The sequence below is a fragment of the Accipiter gentilis genome, chromosome 7 (genome assembly GCF_929443795.1).
Source record: "Accipiter gentilis chromosome 7, bAccGen1.1, whole genome shotgun sequence".
Lineage (NCBI taxonomy): Eukaryota > Metazoa > Chordata > Aves > Accipitriformes > Accipitridae > Astur > Astur gentilis.
The window spans coordinates 23,181,811-23,203,932 of NC_064886.1; the positions used below are offsets into that span (position 1 = coordinate 23,181,811).

The 22,122-nt window shown below is 46.9% G+C and overlaps 1 protein-coding gene across 1 annotated transcript in view; it reads right to left on the reverse strand.

Annotated features, from left to right (window-relative positions):
- Positions 1–22,122, reverse strand: part of CFDP1 (craniofacial development protein 1) — a 67,023-nt gene that overhangs the window by 27,930 nt on the left and 16,971 nt on the right. Inside the window, exon 6 of the mRNA XM_049806271.1 lies at positions 19,192–19,296. Coding sequence (XP_049662228.1) covers positions 19,192–19,296 — 105 coding nt within the window. The remainder of the gene's footprint in view (positions 1–19,191; positions 19,297–22,122) is intronic.

The following is a 22,122-nucleotide window of genomic DNA, read 5'->3' on the forward strand; positions in this document are numbered from 1 at the left end:
CATTCCTCAGTTCTTACTGCAAGGATCTGAGTCAGGAAAATACAGCTCAGGCTGACATCTTCCAGAAGTGCCTGCTAAAGCCCAACTTTCAGGGTGCCAAACTTAAGACACTTAAAAGGGCTTAGCTTACAAAGCAACACGATTTCCTGAGAACAAACACAAATAAAAACACTCTTTGCATGTCATATGCTGCACACACATTTGAGGCTTCAAAGGGGCACCACTTGATTTTTCTAGATGTAGGACAACGTTGCTAAACCACCTTTTCTTTACCTTTCACAGCCAGCTCTGTTCTCCAAGAAGTGTCTGCATAGTGGCAGTAAGGAACTGGAGCTCTCCCACACGCTCCAGGGACTGTGTTAATGACAGTTTCTGCTCCGAATGATGACAGATGTTTCCCTGAATGTGTAGAACTCATTTTTTCCCCTAAAGAAATGTCTTAAAAGCTGCTAAGTGGCTCTGACTGAATGAGTGGTGGTTAAACTAGGGCATAAGACAGAACAAGCAAGTTGCCAAAATGTTTTCCCTCTTTAAATAGGAGGGCAAGGCACCATTGCCTGCACAGACTTGCACCAAAGCCCAAATTGCTCTCACCATGAAATGTATACCTTATTTCTAGCTCCAGCTCTTTCAATCACTGCTTACAGTTGCTTCTTGGTGGGCTGGATTAAAGAGCACCTCCCTCAACTGAGAATGATGTCCTTGTGCAGAAAACTACAGGCTAAGTTCAAGCCATATCCTACACAATTACTTCTAACGCGAAAGTCATACTTCAGCTCTCACGTTAATCAGAGCCACCACGTGATCAGATGACAACTTGTGTTGTATTTTGTAGTGGAGGTGGGAGCTGTTTCCAAGTAACAGGGCTAAAACCTTTGGCTGCCCAAGGTCGCATAGGATATCTCTGCTGCGGAGCACGCTTAGGCATTTCTGCAGCTGCTGCCCTGAACTCCGCAGAGAGTGTAGAAAGCCTCTCAGGGGATCCCCTTGTATGTTAAACCTGGGCCAGCTGGTTTCTCTGCAGCTGCAGAAAAAAAATCTAAGCAGAGCTCTCATGTGGGCTGACAGCCCCACCTATTCTGCAGCAAGGATGCAGGCAGCAGCAGCACCGCTTGCCTCCCCCCAGTCAAGATGTTCTCCCCCAGCTGCCCGGGTTTCGCCTCTCCACTGCTCCTGCCCCACGGTGATTCATGAGCATTGCTGGCAGGCTGGTCCCACACTGCCACCAAGCCTCAGTGCTGTTCTAGACTTACCTCTTCAGGCTGCCTCATGGTACCAATTTAATCACTACAACTCCAGAGTGGCAGGGTCCCACCTCTTGCTACCTTTCCCCTCCCACCCCATCCTTCAAAGAAAAAAAGATATTTGCTATCAGTCAACCAAGAACAGTGTTTTTGTCAGCAGATATTCTCCTTGAGCATCTTGTCATCATAGTTTGTGCTCTTAAATCTTTCTTAAGTAACAAGATGCTTGCTGAAAGCTGATGGTCAAGCACTCACACAGCAATATCTAGCTTGGCCTGGCCAGTTTGCAAGTAGGATATTGGTGTATTGTACATGAAAAAAGTAAGAAAACCCAGCACTGGACATAAACAAGCTGACTGTACATAATGGACATTGTTAGGTGTCTGAATAGGTCACTGACTCAAAGGAAAGTTCAGCTCTACAATGCAGGTCTTGAGCTCTGAATACCAAGCAGAAAGCATCCCTGTGCACTCATGCCCCATGCATTCAGCGCAGCTGGATCTTTTTGTATTTCTCACTGTCCATTTCCTCCTGAATTTCCCTAGTTTCCTTCCATTCGTATTATGGGCCTTTGTTCTTTCTCTGCTCTCTTCCTCCTACTATTTTGAAGTGTACAGACGGAGTCTAAGGGTGGGGAAGCAAGCAGAGTCACAGCACATTAGAAAAACAACTTTCGCAGCTTAGTAAAAATAGGACAAACCAGCTCTAGCATTGTATAGAAGTAGTGACCCCTGTTGCAAGAGGTAGGACCCTGCCAAAATGCAGCTACAAAGAATTTTGTATGTTAATAAGTTAAAAATAGGGCCCTTCATGGAATTAATTTCATCCTAGTATTCTCTAGTTGTTCAAACTTTGCACATGGAGCTTTCCCCAAGGACTCCCATCATCCATCACGGTGGAATATTCTTCTTCCCATCAACAGGTCTCAAAGTATCACAGTAATCTGTGCAAGAGTAATCCCAACTTTAAACAAGGCTTACCTGAGACATCCTGAGCAACCAGTCTGAGCAACCCTACAGTCTTTCAGCATAGGAGGAAGGTATTCACACATTGACAGCCTGGGTTTGGGTCTGATGCAGACGAGCTTCTCTATTGGACTCAAGACAAGTCACAGATTACCCACTAATGAGACAAATATTCTAAGAGGCACTCACTGGGAAAAACAAACCCAGAAGCTGGAGTCACTGATGCATGGTTTCAGGCATGTGCACTGGCACTGGAGAAGCCCAGTTGGGAGAAGGACAAGCTGAGAGAGGTACTCACCTCAAATGTGGAGGGTTAAAAAACAGCACTAAAGACAGAGCCAGGGAAATGCTGAAAACACCTACAGAAGGGGTTGTCTAGTTGATGTCAGCCTTGCTTTGCTACAGATTTCATGACTAGAAGTGCTCCCCACTGAGGGCCAAAACACCCTGTGATCTTAGGGGTGCTCTGGGACCAGGGTAGGTCCTGCCCTGATAGAGCAGTGCTAAGCACTCGCACCAGTGCAAACAAGCTTCATATCTTGCAAGTTTTCTACAGCCTTTCTTTCCAAATATTCAAGGACAGCCCACATGCATTACAACTAGCATCAGGACTTCTACAGCACTTGAGACTACCAGAGCTGTCAGCTTTCAGCAATAATCACCTGTCAAAAATGCAGATCAGACTGGAGAAGAAATAAGGGTTAAAAGGAAAAAATATGAATAAGTACCTGGAGCTGTAGCCAAGGCAATCAAGAGACTGAATTCAGCTGCTTTGCTAAGTACCTTTTAATGCAACATGTTCCTTCTCCAGTGCAGGGGTCCTGGGGTGACTCCACAATAGTTTTGTGTTTGTGGCTTTAAATTTGCTAATAAATAGCCTATGCACTCACGCAGATGATAAATGTGGGGGAGGGAGAAAAGAGAAAGATTTCAGATTACAACAAGAACAGCATTTTGTCACTTGCTTTAGATGGTGTGAGAGGCAGTTTCCAGGCTTTTGGACTCAGGAAGAATATTTTCTGTTCCATTCCTGATGTGCTTGGCTGCCTTCTGCCAAAACCTGTTTTAAATCCATTCATGAAACTAGGCTGAGTCTGCACAACTTCTTAACTCCCCGGTGGAAAAAGGGCACTTGAGTACATTTCTGGGAATGACAGACACCCACAGTTCTCACCATTGTCATGCGAAGCACTGCTCTCTGGCCACCTCCCTCCTCAAAACCCACTTTCTCCCTGGAATATCCCCCCAAGTTGTCACTGATTGCTTTATGAAGAACACAGGAACTTGATGAGATTTGCTTTTCTCTTTATAGCAGCATCTCACTACTGGCTAGTCCAGCATTGTTGCTTGTTTTGCATCCAGTTTCATACACATTAGCGAGATCACACTTGGGCACATGGATCAGGTCTTGACACTCATCTGCTCTGAGGTCACGAACTGATCTGCTCCAGGTAGTAAGGATGATGGGAATAAGGAAGGCTTTTTATTCCTCTGTTGCCCTGTGCCTGCTCTAAAGGGACCCACCCAGCACCAGGTCCATGCCCCTTCTCCTCAAGGGAGGAGGCATACAGAAGAGCAGCAATGCATCCCTACAGCTCCACACAGTGTGGAGGAACTAGGGAGATGCTCCTAGCAGGAACTAGGTCTGGCAGCTCCAGAACTGATCCTGCTTCCAGGAGCCAAAATGGTCCCCCCAGCAGAAAGCTGGTGGGTGGCTCTTTGTAGATCTGAGCACAACCTGGAGAAGTCCAATGGGGGAGAGGAAGACCTGGTCTACAGGACTGCAGGCAGCCCTGAATGTGTAAAGACACACCCATGGGCTGACATTCAGCTTATAAGCAAGGCCCATTTACTACCATACAGCAGCTCCCAGGACTTCAGTTTGCATGCAGTTGAAATCCTTTAAGGACAGGGGCCACTGTTGGTAGCGACATGAGCTGTGCCTAGGACACAGCCTTTCTCCAGAGATCTGGAGAAGAGATGCCAAATGCTTCTTATAGAAAAACCAGAATTATTCTAGCATATGAAAAGAAAACTCTCTTTCCCAGAGTGTTAAGGCACAAGTAGGCTACATTCTTTAATAAACCAAGTTAAAGGACACAGCAACAGCTAATAAAATGGGCACCAGTTCCATTAAACCAGCAGTATTTTCTGGCAGAAGTGTTTTAAGGCTAACCTCCTGTTCCATGAACAGCAGCAGCCTAAATGGGAAGGATCGCTGAGTCAGCTTTTGCTTTGGGCTTCACAATGTGATCTATGTTTTCCAACAGACTATAATCTACCAGGGAAAGCTGAAGTGGGGGGAAGAGAGTGAACATAAGAGCTTTGAAGAAATGTGGAAAGAAATACATGAAATTCAAGCCCCTGTTTAATTAAAAAGCTGAAGAAAATGATATCGCAATGTCACAGGCCTGAGTGAGCTGTGATTGCAAAGACCTCAAGCACTAGCAGTTGCAAGTACGTGACTGCAGCAATGCTCTGTTGAGACATGAAATATTTTTTCTTGCAACTCTATGCAACAAATAATGTTATCCTAATAGACACCTTAATATACATGCACACAGAGCAGCTTTCAGAACAGGAGATACTGCAAGTCATCCATTGTCCAAAGGTCATGTCTAATCCAGGACCTTGTCTCTAGCACTGCCCAAGAGCACGCATGTAGGGAAAGATCAAAGTTCAAGTATAAAATGATCCTTCCTCAGTGTACCTTCCCTGCCTCGGGAAATCAAGCTCATTTGGGAAAGATGAGGATCTTTAAGACTGAAGTTCCTTCACAATTTAAACCCCATCCACCTCTTCCCTGACATTGGCTCCAGCACTCAGCTGTTGCACAGCTGTTTTAGCATGCAATGCTGGCAGTCAGGCTAGTTCCAGCTAAGTGCACCAAAATAGGTCAGCAAAAGATCCAACAAGCATAGATGTTAGAGGAATAGTGGGAACACAACAGCCAATGGCCACAACTTCTGGCTGATGCTGCAGTGGAGCCTCAGCCTTTAAGAGGTGTCATGCACAGGACCAGCGTCCTACAGTATCTTTTGCAAGTAGCCAGGAAAAGCCTTTATGTTTAAATAAAGGACTTGGCAGAGAAAAATCACTTCCTTTCATTTACTCTCTGCACATTGAGTAAAACTTCAGTTGAATTAAGAGACTGGGTTGTTGCCCCCCACGCCCTGCCTCTCACTGTGGTTTGCTTTTTTACATGAACCAACTAAACATACTAAGGCACTCAAACTCTACAGGGCAGCGGATGCAACTAGTGCACACGATAACTTATGACAATGTGCTCCCATGTTGCTACCTGGTACACCAGATGCTAAGACCCCTGTGGCACAGTACAAAAGGCAAGTCCACTCCTGCACAGCTTTACCTTGCCCAGATGAGTCCCAGCTGTGCTGTGATGTTCTCTGCTACCCTCACCAACAGCTACCCCTGTATTTTGAACATTTCTCCCAGCAAGGGCTATACCCTACATTGGAACAGCCTGCAAAAATTAAATAACCATAGTTTACTAGTTATGTTGTAGACTACACTTATTACAACCAGTTAACATAAAAGCCAGCACTGAGATGCAGAAAATATCCTACAGTCAGTTCCCCATCTTCACAACAACAGGGGAGGAAGGGGGGGCTGCAATGCCCAGACAAAGCACCAGACCTCTGCTCACTGCTATGCAGCCAGCCTGCGTGCCTCGACAGGCACTACCCAGCAAATCCCATTCGGAGAGAGCTTATTAGACCAGGCATAGCAAGGCACAAAGCCAGCTTGGATTTGGAAGCAGTGCAGCTCAGCCTGCACAAAGCTGTGCCTTTGCTCGTAAGTCCTCCAAGAACTGGCAGGTATGCTCTGCATGGAGCCAGCTCAGGGGTCTGCGGGCCCCTGTTAACAGTTTATCCACAAGCCACGTTGATGGGTGCCTTGATGGGGAAGGGGCAACTGCACACACAGAAACCCAGCGTGTTCTGACTGTGTATTAACTCTGCATGTGGCTCGAAGTCCTAAAAGGATCAGAGAGATGAGAACAACACTAAAAGTTACTTTAAAAAGTTTCTCAGCCCTTATCATGCCTTCCGGATAACTGTTCAACTTGATAAACTGATGAAGAACTACACAACAAAGCTACTTGGTACTCTCTGAACTGAGGCTCTAGAGATGACAACGGCCTACCACATCCAAATCGCCATGCCTCGAGCATTTCCAAGGAACAGGGTCTTCACCTCTTCCTCCACAGCAATCAATCCATAGGCGCCTGGGTTTCTGGGCAGCTGCCTTCTTTTCAGTTACATCACAAATCAAAGTAAATAAAAAAACTCTGTCAGGGGCCTCTTCCCAAGGCTCAGGCTGAATCTTTCCTTTCCCATTCTCAGCCCCACACATCCACAGCCTGTGGACCCAAGGGGACCCTGGCCATTACTTCTGCATCTGAAGCATGTTATCGCTTTGCAAAGCCCTTTCTTTTATTTTGCACAATAATGAATTCCCCACGGCATTCAGCATAATCTCTGAGCTAAAGCTTCAAGGCTCCCAGATTACCACAGCCACAACCTTGTTATACTGGTGTCAATACTTAAAACCAAATGCACTTTTCCTCCAACATAATCTGCATTTCCAAGTTTATCACAAACAGTAAAAAATGCACGCACGTACTCTTGGCTCAAGGTGCACATACGAAAACAGATTCACTCATGCATTGGACAGACAGCTGACATCCATCCTGACATTTATCTCCATGTACAAGGAGGAAAGATGAATCGCTCACAGCTATATGGCCCTGGAGTTTGCCCTTGATCAAGCTGGTAAATGTTATAAATCAGCCACTGTGCATCCTCAAATACAGAAACAGGCATCTAGAGAGAGCTAGAGAGCAGGAGGGGCAGCAGCAGCCTCTTCTGAATTAAACAGGCATAAACACAACCATGTCCTTGTGACACCTAAATAAAACCCATGAGAGCAGAGCTCAAGCAGTTTGCTGTATTCTGGGAAGTTCTGATGTATTTGTAACTTTCAAACAATTTGTTCAACAATTAGCTGCCACAGTTAACTAACCTCAAAGAAAGGGGAAGATACTTCATTTATTGAGGTCTTCAACTCAAGATTAGCTAAAATCCTTAACCAGAAAGGCCAAACAAAGGCGACTGGTTTGGCACAGGGGTGGCCGGGGAGAAGTGTGCCATGCAGGACTTTAGGCCAGATGAACTCTTGAGTATTTCTGGCCTTCAGCTCTAGCAGCCAGGCAGAGGTTATAGCGGAAAGCTGTTCACTAAGGAGCTATCTTGCAGGTCTGCCACACTGGGCATGCCCAATTCAGACCGGGTTTTTGGAGGTTTTGTTATTCTATTGAAAACCTCTTTCCATGTACACTCAGACTTTTCACGTAAAAGCAGCAGCATTTAATCCAGCAGACACAAAGGCTACCTGGAAAGCAAGTACTATAAGAAAGGCAATCCAGAAGCTCAGGATCAGCCTCAGATCTGGGAAACCTCATCCACCAGACTTTCCAGGTAACCTCAGGCAAGCCAGCCTGCTGATGCCTTCACTTCTCCATTTAATGGTCAGGATGAAGACATTAACCACACCACAGTGATGAGGACTAGGTAAAGGGCATCTCCCGGGGGGGGGGGGGTGGGTGGGTGTACATAAACAGGACAGTTTGTCCCAAGCATTTTTACCCATTCCAGTAATGGTTTCAGTACCTTCAGCACACACCACAAACCCACTTATTTTGGCTCAAATTGCCTAGAGAATGATGCTAAAGCCTAGAGTCCCTCCTGCAAAGCACAGCTCCTGGCAAAGAAAGGACACTGAGGGTTTGCATTTTTTCATTGCTACTCAAGAAAACAGCAGCAGCAAGAGGCCAAGTGGGCTCGTAAAGGCACCATGTTCCCAATGCAGCTGTACATACTGCCCAAAGCTGCTTCAGACTGAGAAGTCTGCAATGGTTTAGTCTGCCAGTGTAGACAAATCTGGATGGCACTCAAAGTTGTCCTTTTATTTCAGGAACAGATCTCACTCCAAATAATCTTCTAGCGTGACTTGGAACCCTGCACTTTTACTGGCTAAAAAGTATACCAGCTGATTGAGGTCCCCATCCCAACATAAGCAGGGTTTAGGATTCACCCCACTGAATCTCCAGCTACTGAACTCTTGGGGCTTCCAATGGGATGAGGGGCTCAGATCTTCTTCTGGAAGCCATCTGTCCTACAGAGCAGGTAGCAGCAATAAATCTGCGTACTGTGAAGGTTTTTTTTCCTCCCATGTACTATACCTAGCTGTAAACCATGAAGCCAATCAACCGACAACAAATGTACAGGCACCCTCAAAGGTTTCCTCGTCACCTTGAGAATGGGATTGCTGGAAAGCTCATCCTGCTTACCTCGCCAGGTCTCTAGTTCAGGGTTGTGCCCCATAGTAAAAGTTACACCCAGCACACACTGGGGTTACATTAACTGGCAATCAACACCACAATGCAACACAGGATGTGTGGAAGGGGGAGGAAAAGCATAGCAAATGGGAAGAGAGACAACTGCAGGGTTTGCTTTGGGAATCCTGGATGGAGCGTTACTTGGGAGTTTCCAGGACCATCCCAGGCTCCCTTGGCTTGTAAGTTTGATACAGAAAATGAAGACTTTATAACTGCAATGGCTGATATCCAGCCGCTCCCCTTCCCAGCCTGTCATACATTAAGCAAAGCAGAAGCTCTGGCACATAGATGAGTGCATGTAGGGAATGTGCCAATTTCTGCCTGGGTTTTAAGCCCCAGGACACTGCTCTCAAGGTCTTCCACAACCTGTGGCAGAGCCTGCATGGATTTATATTCTCAGTCCTGTCAATATGATCTCATTGCCCCCTAAAGAAAGAGCGTGGCCAGAAATCCTATGGCCAAAGACAACACTCAGGTGTCTGTGGTGCTAGTGCTGTCCCTCCCAGGCTCCCCCAGACCTGACACTGAGTCCCATACTCGTTAAAGACGACTTCAGCAGCTAAGGACAATGCAGCACAAATACCTACTGACCCGGCACAACATGAACACAGCAGGTTGTGGAGCAGGAAGGTATCAAAGCTGACCAAAGGATCCCTGTGCCATGCAGAGACAGGAAAGCACTCCTTGTAACAGCAGTGCTACTTACTTCCCATCCAGCTTGCCTAGTGCTAAAGAAAGGAGGCAGAAGGCAGGTTTTTTTCCCAGGAGACATTTGTTTGTAACAAAGGAAGTTGAAGACATTCAGCTCTGTAGTGTCCCTCAACAGTTATGACCAACAACCTCTTACTAATATTCACCAACACACTTTTACTCCCAAAGGCTTTGGAGAAAAGCCAGTATGAAAAACCCTACCCATTTGTCTGAGTGCAGATATTCTACCCCCATAAAAGATTCAAACCCTGCCCTGCAATCACAGCACTGACCAGAAGAAAGCTGCTAAGCATCTTGACTGTCCTATAGGACTAGTAAGCTGATGCTATATTACTCCTTCAAAGGTTTCTTAAGAGTCCTTGTTAAATGCAATGGCCATGAAGCCATAAAGCGAGGAAGGAGATGGCTATCTTGTACAGTCTTCAGAGCCAGCCCAAAGCACACGACCTGTTTTGTACTGATCTGTTTGCAGAGGCCATGTAATTCTCTAGAAGTGGTTCTGTTTCCAAAACAAATGCTACACACTCTTCTTTGACTTGGGAAAGTAGGAAGAAAAAATCCCCTCCCCAATGCAAACAGCCAAACAGTGCTGGCAAGGCTCGCAAGTGCACGCGTGTAAGCGGGAAAGGAAACGGAGAGCCCTTCCAGCTTTCCAGAGGGTTATTGCAAACAGCAGGGAGGGAGAAGGGATTTTACACATTAGGAAAAATACCGTGATGGTGCTTGTCCTTAAAGTGAACGCTGCACAACAAAAGGCCCTGGGCTGTATTGTCTGTTTAGCACTTCTCTAATACAAAACGTGCATTATAGAGTGAGATGGAGACCCTGGTAGCAGGGTGTATATCACAGGAACTGGTCCTGGCTGCAGCACAGGTCAGCGTGCCGGGTGCTGTACAAACCACTGCTGAACCCCCTTCATGATTTACTGGCCTAAGCAACTTTGTTGTGCATCATCCAAAGCCTACAGCAAAGCCAAAGACATCCCCATGTACCAGTCTCCAGAGAGTTAGAGATATTGCATGTACCAGCTGCTTCCTCAGCCATCCTGCAACGGGAAATCTGCAGGTCACAGATGAAGAGGCAGGCATGCTGCATACCAGCCATAGCATAAGGAAACAGGACAACCACACTGGAAAAATGACTCTTTCAGTGCTCTCCCAAGAAAGTTTAATAATATCATCTTTCACACACTTAGGCCTCTGCTGTTTTTTTGCAGACCTTCCCTGTGCAAGCCATACTGGCAGGGATGCAGCTCCAGACAAGTCAGGAAGGTTAGCCTGCCTCTAGCAGTGGGGAAGGGGGGTAGGGGGAGATGAAGCCTTCGGCTGAATTCCCACTGGCTTTGCATTATGAAAGCCATGAGCTGCAATCAGCCAGCCTTTGCGGGTTTGCTTTAACCCCCTCCTTGCTGCCACACAAGCATCTCAACCGACCTCCTAACAGCGTACATATACTGGTGACACACAGCATAAGCATACTCAACCACAAGGCGAAACAGGCAAGCACCTAAAGAACAGCCATTTGCTTTCTTTCAGTGAGTTTTTTCCAAAAGGTGCAAGTTTCCTCTGCGCTTGCATTCATGGGTGCTACGACCTGGCCTGCTGCTCTCAAGCCTGCAGCTTAAAGGAAGAAAAAGAATGCTACAATCCAACCCTGCACATGCCCAGGACTTGTTACTTCAAGAAATGCCATCATTGTTCTCAAGCCAGACAGTTGGGTGATGAACAGGCGTCTGTATTGTCCACTGGCTGCCTGGAGGCTTATAGCAACAGCGCTGAAGTACGAGTTCCCGAAAGGGTATCAAAGCTGCTGCACAAGGTGGGATCAAACTCATATACCCATGATTGTTTGCTGATAATTGATAGAAGATGCTATGAGAAGAGAGGGCACAAAATGCAAAAATGCATCTTCCCCTGGGATTCCCAGAAAAAAAGAGCAGTCTCCAACAGAAACTTCAAATAAATCAGTTCCCTCCACTCCCTGCCTCAGTGGGTACAAGAGCATCTCACACACCCAGAGGGATGTCTGCTGCCAACGCGACACCAGTTATCTGCCTCTGCAGAGGGTCCCTCGGTACAGCAACTGCCCCAAGGACTGCGGTAGCTCTGAAGAGTGCAACGGCAAGGGCTCCAGGGCAAAGCCGACTGGGCTGTAACCCAATGTACTGGAAAGGCTTTGAAACTCCTCGGATAGGGAAATAAAGTACTCCATGGCTTGGCAGACTGGATTAGAGCACCCTCGAGAGCTTGAGACAGTCTGGAGCTTGTTAAAGGTGCCCTTTTAGCTCAGCCCATTCACCAGTTCACTTGAGGCTCAGGGTTTCAGGTAGGAAAAAAGGGAAATGCAAGAACTGGGGGGCTTTGCCACCTCCACACCAGGACAGCAATAGCTGAAGCAAACCCCAGCCATGCCAATCATCCTCACTGCCAGGAGGCGGCAGAGGAAATCCCTATGGCCAGGGCAGACACTCCGGCTTTTTCTGGAAACAAACAAAAGAGCAGTTGCAGAGACTGCTGCCAACCAAAGAGGTTGGAGCTCTGAAGAGAGACCATGTGCCCTTCGAGAGCTCAGAGTCACACCAACATCTCCTTTAAGACAGGAAGGGAGAAAGCCAGCATTTTAGTTGGTAACTAACCCTAACTGCTTGACTTCACATCTTGATATCAAGCCAGCCAGCCTGGGCATGCCTGTTTTCTGAGCCTAGTCCTGCACGAGGCTGACAACCTAGTGTGCAGATCAAAGTTTTGGCTTACAAATGTGCTGGAAAATATTGGTGTGCTGATTTTCCACGAATGAAGCCACCAGTATGTGATTTTCCATGAATGAAGCCACTAGTATGTGAAAAGCCTGGGGCAATAGGACTGCCTGAAAACAGGGAGCATCGCTCTGCTCTGACTGCCCCTCCAGCCTTACTTAGCTGGTTCATATTTTATGAAGAATGATTCAGCTGAACTTGTTCCTTGATGTGAGAAAAACAGAGGAACATGAGTGTGGGAAAGCGAGAGGATGTAACACAAGCATCTGGTATGGGGGAGAAACTCAAGGGACATGGTGCAGCTTAGTTAATATGCAAGGAGGCACTATAAAAGCAAAATAAGACAGGAGTGGAAACAATCTTCTTGGTAGACACACCCCCAAGCCACAGCACAGCTGGGAACAGGAGCTCTTAGTATCCACCTCCAATCCCAGGCTTTAACCATAAAGCAAGGCTGCCCCTCTCACTCCAACCAGACCCAAGTCTAACATGGGAAGATACAGGGATTTCCCTCTATAACCTTGCAAGGGGTCTGGAATAAAAATACAGCTGGCTTCATTCCCCATTAGCAGTTAATTTCCTCAATCACTCTCACAGAGGGAGAAAGAGAAATGCTCATGATCTAAGAGATGAAAGCAAATGAAAATAAGCCTCATAAAACCTGTACTGCCCTAAGGGAAAACTGCCCCACAACTTTCATTGGGGAATTATCAAAGGCCCCAGACTGGTGGGGGGTTGTTTGTATTTTATAAGACAGATGCTTTAGAGAGTATAAGTCCTCAAATAGCTGAGATTCCATTCTGCTGAACCTCCAATGAGACTAGAAAAAGAAACAGCTGATCCCAGTTAGTCTGGCCCAGGGATTCAGCTTAGCAACATCAAGACAGAGGACTGCAGCAAGGCAGAGAGCCATACAGGCACTACTAAACTTCTTTCCAATAAGATGCCATTGCCTCAAGCAAAAGAAACCACATGCATGCTAGCATGGCCACAGGAAAGTGTAGAATGGAGCTAAAAAAAAATCTCATTCATTTCTATTGCAAAATAGAGGCTGGGGTAGAAGGCATTGACTCATTTAGCTGAGAACAAGAAAGGATTGCTCCTGAGAGACTAGTTTAAAAGAAGGACGTTTAATGCACGTTTTGCTTTGTGTCTGGGAGAGTGGGTACGAAACCTCCCACACTCAGAGAGCTCTGTTTCTTATCAGAAAAGGCTTAACATAAGCTTAAGAGCAAGAATTGTTCAGAGAAGGGGCAAAGACCCAAAACGGCAGAACTCTCCACAGTTAAGCTTCAGAGGTGACTGCAGCCCTGGATAAGCCTGTCTTGCAGGTAGCAGTCAGGTCCCCAGCACAGGATCTGATGGCAGTGCAGCCATGGCTCACAGCTTGGAAAACCCGACTTACTTTCCTTCTCAGCTGGGCTGCTAAGCCCATGCCGGTGCCCTTGCTGCTACCAAACCTGTGCCAGCCAGAGGTCTACATCCTCGCTGCTGTGGGCTCTGCAAGGGGTCTGATTTCGTGTGGCGCTGGAAGCCTCAGTCCACACTGACTTCAAGAGGGGAGGCAGATGTTCAGAGGATAAGGTTATTTGGCATGCTTTACAAGAGTGCAGCAATCAGCATCTTATTTACTATGGCTGATGGAAACCCTTCTCTTCAATACTGAAACAGCCATCATTTTTCCTAATGATAAACCTCCCCCCTTCCCCACACAAACACACACCTTTCCACACTCATCCCCATGGGGTAATTGATTTCAATTGCCCTAGCAAATAAAACCAAGATACTCCAAAAAATCACCCAGCCTTGTTACCACGTTGATTCAAGAAGTGGATATGCATAAACCAGTAGAGACACTAACATGAATAATTAAAACAAAAACAAAACCAACAAAGGATCTAAGACCTGAAGAGAAATTACTCACTTGGAACAGCTACCACCACATTTAATCTTTCACAACCAAAGTGTATGAATAGGAAATAAGTAAAACTAGCTCTAGGGCACATGAATATTGCCCCTGGCTGGTTCATCTTGCTGTGCACAGAAAAATATGTCGTGTACTACTCACACCCAGACATTTGGCTATGGTGCAAGGGGCTGGATCTCTCCATCTGGGAGAACAGCACTCTCTGGAGCACAGTAAGGGAAGAGCAGGAGAAAGCTGAGAAGCCCTGTAATCCCTAGCAAGAACAGAGCTATTCAATTGCTTAAGTGACTACTGAAAAAAACCCCCCCTCTGGATCCCCTAAAGGTCTTGATTACTTGCTTTATCTGCATCCTTGTTCAGCCACTACTAGCAAAATGTGCAAGACTTTTAGCTAAATAACCACTTGCAGCTGATGCTGAGCTGAAATCTGACTGTAAATTCCTGCTTTCTGAAGAAAAAAATCCCAATCATGGAACTGCTGTGAAATGAAATTGGTCCCTGCAGGCATGCAAGTGCTGCAGCACTTGCTCTAGATCATCTGAGGTTTACAGAAGCTGAGAGCTTGTGCCCATCTCAGTGTCAACTTAAGATGTCAAGTAACCAGTTTTCGTCGTGACAGCAAAGGGATCCAATTAGCTTCAGACAACTCACGCAGAAAGAGCATCTTTTATAAGAAAGAGCTCTGGATGCAAAGGAGGTCCTACGGGTAACCAGGCTTGAGAGAAGTAGCTTAGAAATTACAGTAACAGGTCAGGATGCTGCAAACAGGCTCCAGGTTCTCCCACCATCCACATGCTCCCACAAAGACTGCTACCATTCCTCCTCTTGCACATTAAAGGTGGGAGAGAAGCCATGGACAGATGTCTTCTGGCTAGAGTCCCTCTACTCCAACATTAGCATACAGCAGAGTAAATGACTTCTAAAAGCAAAGGCCTGAAGCTTTTCACACCATATAATGGTCAGTCCACATGAACTGCTCTACTGTAGACTAGGGAAGGAAAGCATCCATGGTGAATGGGCTAGAGTTTATCTTGCTTACTTTGTTCAGGACAATTATGTGTCTCTGGGTTAGAGCCTTCTTGCAGTGCCTCTTCCTGCCGAGTCTTGCACTGAGGTCCAAACCCTTGCAGACCAAACTCAGCCCCGGGGTCGACAAGCACCTGCACCTCCTGGACTCCATGGGAACGGTGCCTGCTTGCTTCAAAGGCAAATTTTACCCTGTGTTTATACCAGCCTATAAGGCATGAAAAGGCCTAGGAGGTCACACATCCACCACTGTAATTTCAGGCAGGATCAAACAGAAAAGCAACAGCTGGGCTGAGTGAGCAAGTCCACATTTAATTACAAACGGTTTTGGTAATAAGCAAAGGCAAGTACAAAGCCAGTGAAAAACCTCCCTTTTTCTTCCTGGCTCCTGTTCAGGCTGTGTAGAAACATCTGCCTAGAGGAAAATCTCAAATGAGATCCACCAACTACATTTTTTTCATTTTCAGGGCTGCTACAACAGAACTGTTCCCTATGCAACACCGCTGTGCTCTGACCAGCGTCAAGGACCTATGGGCAGATCACAGCCGCTCACACTGAAGGGCTCGGGTCAGTGCAGGTATTTCCCAGCCTATAGCTCAACCCCCCTCCACTGTGTCTCAAGTCACACATGCACAAGTACACGCACACAGTCATTCTGCAGTAAGCTGCGTGGAGGATTTCATTTGCTTTAACATCCTCTGAATATGAAATAATGGTTGCAAAATAGGATTACTAGTGCAGAGGATTATGGACCCAGCTCATGGGTCCCGCCTGGTCTTGGGAGGCGGCAGAAAGCAGCTCTCAGAGCAGCAGGGATGCCCACAGAGCTGACTGACCCCCCTCCATCAGATCATGCATTTACAGCCAGGAGCTACTCTTGCTGCCCCCCAAAAGGCCCTGGAGCAGTGGTAAGGATAGGAAATGAGCCCTAAAACACATAGACAGGCAAGAAGGCTCAGCAGGGTGGGTGGAGGGCTTTTTTTGAATGCTGGGAGCCTTCCACCCAATTTTTTGTGACAGCAAATTAGAATGGATCAGTGGATCCACCTCATCACATCTTATACCTCTGACAGCATCAGTGAGAGCCTAACACAACGCAAGAGCACAACAGAAACACGTCTGGAACAGAGTATCAACCCCAAACCCCTCCAAACAAACTGCTGACAGACCACTGCCCAGCTGGGTGTCACAGGGGGACACAACGGGAATAACGGGAAGGCTGGAAAACCATCACATCCCTGGGAACCAAGGGCTTCTGACCTTTCTAGCAAAGCCTGCTGAGAGAACTGGGTGGGTTGTTTTGTACTCCTGGCTTTAATTACAGCCAAGTGTTTAAGTTATTCTCCTCCAACCACCCCCACATCCCTCACAAGCAAAAATCTAGGGTTTTTTATAGCACATCCGGTATGGATGTTAAACACATTCAGGAAATGCACTTTCAGCCCCAAACAGGCCTTCCCCTGGACCAGTTAGGCTGCAAGAGTTTGTAATGTGGAGATGTGGAACCGGATGTTTGGTTTTGTGACCACTGCTTTCCTGGATTACTTCTGTCTGTTTAGAGAAGGGAAATTAAGTAAATGCAGGGAGGCTGGTTGCATCCAGAAATAATGCAAGCTGCTTGCAAGGTGAAGAAAGAAAAGCCAGATGCAGAGGCCACTCTTAGCTGCTCAAATCCCCTGCACACAGGGCAAGGCTTGCTTTTTTTTTTTTTTTTTAATAGCTGACAAAGGTCCTGGGGGCTGACAATGGCTCCCAGCACAGTGGGCATCCACAGACAGGTCTATGATCCCAAATCACATGTTTTTCACTGCCTTCTAGTGATACTGACCTAGACTGCGGCTCTCCAGTAATACACAAAAGAGAAATGCACCCTGTCCCCCAAAACTTCTATTTTAAGTAGCCAAAGGGCAGCAGCAAAGAACCATCAGGCAATGCCAAGCTCTGTCGGTCCCCAGGTGCTGCTCTGGCATGTCACTGAGGCTTGTGGCTCTTTGCTCCAGAGGAACAGGGCTTGGACAATAGCTTGGCTCCAAGTCTAAAACCTGACCTTTGTAATTTTCTTAACATAAGGGACTCACCTCTGGCTTTAAGGAACACTGCAAGCCTGTTAGTAATTTTCTCACCTGAAAATACCCTGGCTGATTTCCCAGCTGGAAGCACCCTCCTAAGCCCAAAGGCAAGCATGTTTGCTGGCAGTCTGAAGGATCGGTCTTGGTTACTATCCCAAGGCAGGAGACTCCCTGGAGCACTCTCAGTCCAGAGGGCACATTCTGGCCAGGCTGCCCCAGACAGTCTCCTGCTAAATCCTCAAGAGCACTGGGCTGTTCCACACATTGATCAAAATACCACTGCTATGCCTCTGCTGTAGCATCACTGCACAAACCCAGGATGTTCTGCAGCAGGTTGCAAAAGAGAAGGCACACATGGCTGCACTGCATCAGGGTTTGCTGCTCTGAAAGAAGGCAAGACATGCAAGCCCAGGGTATTTTCCCCCTCCCTTCCCCACAGCCAGGCCACCTCATATTCTGGGCAAGCAACTGTCAGTAGGACATCACACATCAGCAAGGTGAACGATGACCTAATTAAGCTGCTTCCAAAATAACAACACTGGAGGAAAGTTAAAGGAGTCCTTGAACTCATTATTTCTTATATTGATTTTTATTCCATTTTTTCCATATTTGATGTGGATTCTTCACTTCACATATCTGCACCATTAACTCGAACTGGCTCTGGCTACTTCTCCTGAACAATCAGAGCTCCAGCACAAGCAGCCATGTACCTTGGTAATGACTAGGCTGTGCAGGCCCACTGGCCATCCTCCTCCTCCCCTAGGCCAGTAAGATACAGGAGGGAACACAGATCTCAGCAGAGCAGGAAGGTGAGCAGCCTGTGGGGCTTTCCCAGTGGGCTACCAAACCTGCCAGCACCCAGAGCAGAAGGACACTTGCTGGGAGAATTAGAAGGCAGGTTTGAAGACATAGTGTGCACAGCAAAGAACTGCTCTAATTTCAGCTGCCACCTAAACCACCTCTTGTGGCTGCCCAGATTGAACAAAGAATGCCAGTCCAACTCAAGGCAAGTTTTTCCAGCACAAAACCTCATATACAACACTTAGGTTACAATTAATGAGCTCTGCAGGGACAAACCCTTGCGCAGCGTGAACAACAGCAACAAGACTGTGCTCATCTATGCATTCATTCATCTCAGGGAACAGCAGCTGTCAAGAGTCACACACACACATACTATGCTTTCACTACACTGATCTAACTACAAGCTATGCAACACTTAGCTGGAAAAATGAGTGACAATCCAGCTGCAGCAACTGAGTAACAGCCTATCTTGGGGAAAGGCAGCCTTAACTCACACTGGAGAATTGCACTTCAGGAGATGGGAAGGACAATGTATTTATTTCATGGGTGTTGCATCTATGTGACCAAATAATACGCAGCTTATGTCTTTCAAATATAAATGCAAATGACTGACTTAAAAAATCATTGTTGGAACACAGAAGCATCTCCTCTATTCCTGAGAAGCGGGTGATCTCCCAGGCTCATCAAGAACCACACAGAATGGCATGTCAGATGCACAGGGGACCTGACCTCTTTGCATCTTTGACAAGCATTATGATAATCTCAGAATTAGGCATTAGAGCTTGAACAGAAACTGACAAATCCACACCAAAATGATACTAGAGAACAAAGAGGCAAAAGCTTCTCTCATTCAAATGCTCCACCAAAGTTTATAAGAAGCCACAGCCCAGCTTGTCATGGCTTTTTATGGTCCCGAGAAGCACCTTTCAAAAGGAACTGCAGGCAATCTCAGACATGTTCCTTAGCTAACTGCAGTTTCATCAAGTTGCTCAAGACATCCAAAACAATATTTCCTTACTAGGATGAATGATTTATGAGGATTGAGAAATTCAAGCCTGAACCTATGAAGTGAGTCATGGGACTCATGGGTTGCTTCCCCCGCTTCCCTCTCCCCATAAATCATCACACCTTCCAGGCCTAGTCTTGCTCTCACTGAAGTCCTGCAGAAAACAAATGCCCATTAGCTTAAATACCACAGAGCCTATATTATCAGCTTGAGTGCCATCTTTCTCACTAAGCGTCCCTACCCAGGCAGAGAAACCACATACTCACCCAGAGACTGTTGGGAGGGAAGCTGGAGCTGCCGACTGCCATTTCTCTTGCTGCTTCAGAAAGGATTTAGCTTCTTTTGAGGTTGAGTCCACTTCTTTAGTCACTCTATTGGAAAACAAGAGACAAACCCGAGCATGAGGAAGAGCTATACTCACAACAGCAAAAGCAAAGCTCCAGCAAGGAAACACAGAAAACGGGTGAGTCCCCACACCACCTGCACAAAGGTTACCTCCACTAGCTGCAAGCTGAAGAACATGCCTCTTGTTAAGATTTCATTCCAGTGACAAACCCTCTATATTCATGGCAGAAAAAGGAAAAGAGTAGCTAATTAGAGCTGGGGGAGGAGGGGATTTTTTTTTTCTTCAAACAAACAGGAATGCTTATTCATTCAAACAGGCCTGTCTCACTAGAAGCTACTAAATGCTCTGCTCAGGTCACTGAGGGCAATTCCAGGCTCTTAATTGGGCTCTTGATTTCCTCATTTGTTGGTCAGTGAGGCAGCTCTTCTGCCACAGCTGTTCTGCCACCCACATCTCACAGCCCACGGCACACAGGCTTGGCAACATCTGCAACCCAAACCAGAGTATGGAAACTGGCTCCAAGGATGGGGAATGGGAGAGAAAGCTCCGACAGGCAAAATGCAGAAACTTGCTCTCATTTTCTAGTTAATTTTTGTTTGAAGCCCTGAGGGCGCAAATATTGAACTTCAAAAAATTATAAATCAATACACCATCTACAGCAGGGAATGAATTACAAACATGAGAAAGAATCTCTAGAAACCCACTCAATAATTAATTGTTAGAAAACCCCAGCTACTTTAGTCCCCTCATTTACAATGACCTGCCTCCAGCAACACGCTTTTCATACTCTCAGTAGGTCTTAACGAGGTTGCCCTGGTTTGCCAAGGTAACAATTTTGTTCCCCTGGAGCACAAGCCCGTGAGCCTGTCTGGGGCCCTACAGCTCTGTGGGCACAGAGGCAGCCCGACCCACAGCTTGGCCAGCCCGACCCACAGCTTGGCCAGAAGGCACGGTCCTCCATCCCACCCTCCCACACTCTGGGCTTCTGGCTGCATCTGCTGCCAGCAAGGGTGTGCAGGCTCATCCCTGGTCTAGAGCATGTGCCAATGAGAGGCCAAAAGCCTCGCTGGTCAGAGGATCTGCCCTCATTACAAGGCAGGCTAGTAGCTGCTTGACTCCTAGCCACCAACCTGACTCTGCAACTTCCATGTAGAAACTGGCTCACAGACATGGAGAAACCCAAAGAGCTGCAAACCCATTTGGGTCACTGCTGGATTGGCGGAAAGTGCTGTGGAGTTACTTGTTAAGCCTGGAGGCATTGATGCCCTGAAATCCCACTTGCACACAAATAGTGCACCCATGTCCCTGTCCTGTCAGTGAACTGTCAGCATCTGAAGCAGAAGTTAGGGAAAGGAAATTGTTCTTCCTCCTTTTCTGCAGACTGCAAATACAGTGGAAAAGGCATGTTCAGAAATAAGAATAAATTCTCATGCTGTACACCCCCTGCACAGTCTTGTTCAGCCAGTGCAGGAAGAGATTAACCCCATCTCCCCCCTGCATTGTCACATGCCTTTCAAATCAACAGCAGTCATGTGAATGGAGACAAATCCCACATTATGAATATTTAGAAGTGTTTGCTGATCAGATTGGAAAGGGGTGGGGTGGGAAAAGCAGTTCAGGAAGAAGCAAAAGCCTTGCTGCAGCATTGTCACAATTTAGGGCATCCCAAACATACCACCCAGTCACAGCCCTCAGCAAGGACAGTCACATACAGCAGTCATACGTCAAAGGTTACTCTACATCCGTGAATCTCCTTTGACAGAATAAACTTGGTGTCTTCATGCATCAATTAGCCAGAACTCCCCATAGAGACCCTGGAGCCACAAGTGCCAGCTTCAGATTAATACAATCACACAGCCTATTTATTTTCAAACACAGTATCCAAAGAGCCGACTCCATCCCCTACCCAGCTGGGGAGCAGCACTGTTTCTCATGCACTCTGCAACGCTGGCACCCAGCGTGGTCCCCCTCCTCCTGTCACCTCCTTGCACGCTCATGCCATCAGGGTCCACCCCTGGCGTGCAGGAAATGCATGAGCTGCCGTGAGAAACATCAGGCAGACCCCGAGCATGCTGGAATTTCAGAGGCATAGCATAGTAACCACATGCCCTGGAAAAAAAAAACCCTCTGTGCTGGCCTCAACACAGCCACAGTACCTGCTCCTGGGTAAGATCCTAGCTGTTAAACCCTGCACATTTCTGGGACTTGAAGAGTGTAGGACCAAGATGAGGCAGGAGTTAGGAAAGGAAGCAGAGGTCACACAAAGCACGCCTTGCCATTAACTCTGCTTGTTGTGCTAAGAGATGACAGGTCAATTCAGCTCCCATAAACCTACAGGAATCTGGCAATTAAATAGCTTACAGGATCTGGAAGTGCACAATAGGGAACAGGTTTTCAAAGCCTGTGGCAGAGCTAGGATCTAAACATAGGGCCCCTTGATCTTAACTTTGTGACTACCTTCAGTCTTCTCCAATCCAGAGACAAAACTGAATGTTGTCCACCAGCTGAGGTAAAGGAAGGCAAGAAGCTAAGATGCACATGAAAAATGGCTCCAGGGACTTGCCAGCCTGTAGTCTGACAGAGTTAGCATGCTGTTGGTTGGACCAGCACTACAAGTCACAGCTCTCAGAGCAGGAATATGGTCAGTCCCAGGAAGGGTGAGAAAGGAAAAACCTCTATCTGCTGTGGCCACTCAACGTGATGTGCAGGGAAGGTTTGGCACAGCCCTTCAATGACACTCAGTTCAGCAGCAAAGAAATCACTTTGCTATCCAGGGGCATGAGACAGGTTGCTACCAAGGTATTACTTAGGCTTTGATACTTGCTTCCTCCAGCAGCAATGGCTGGGCACA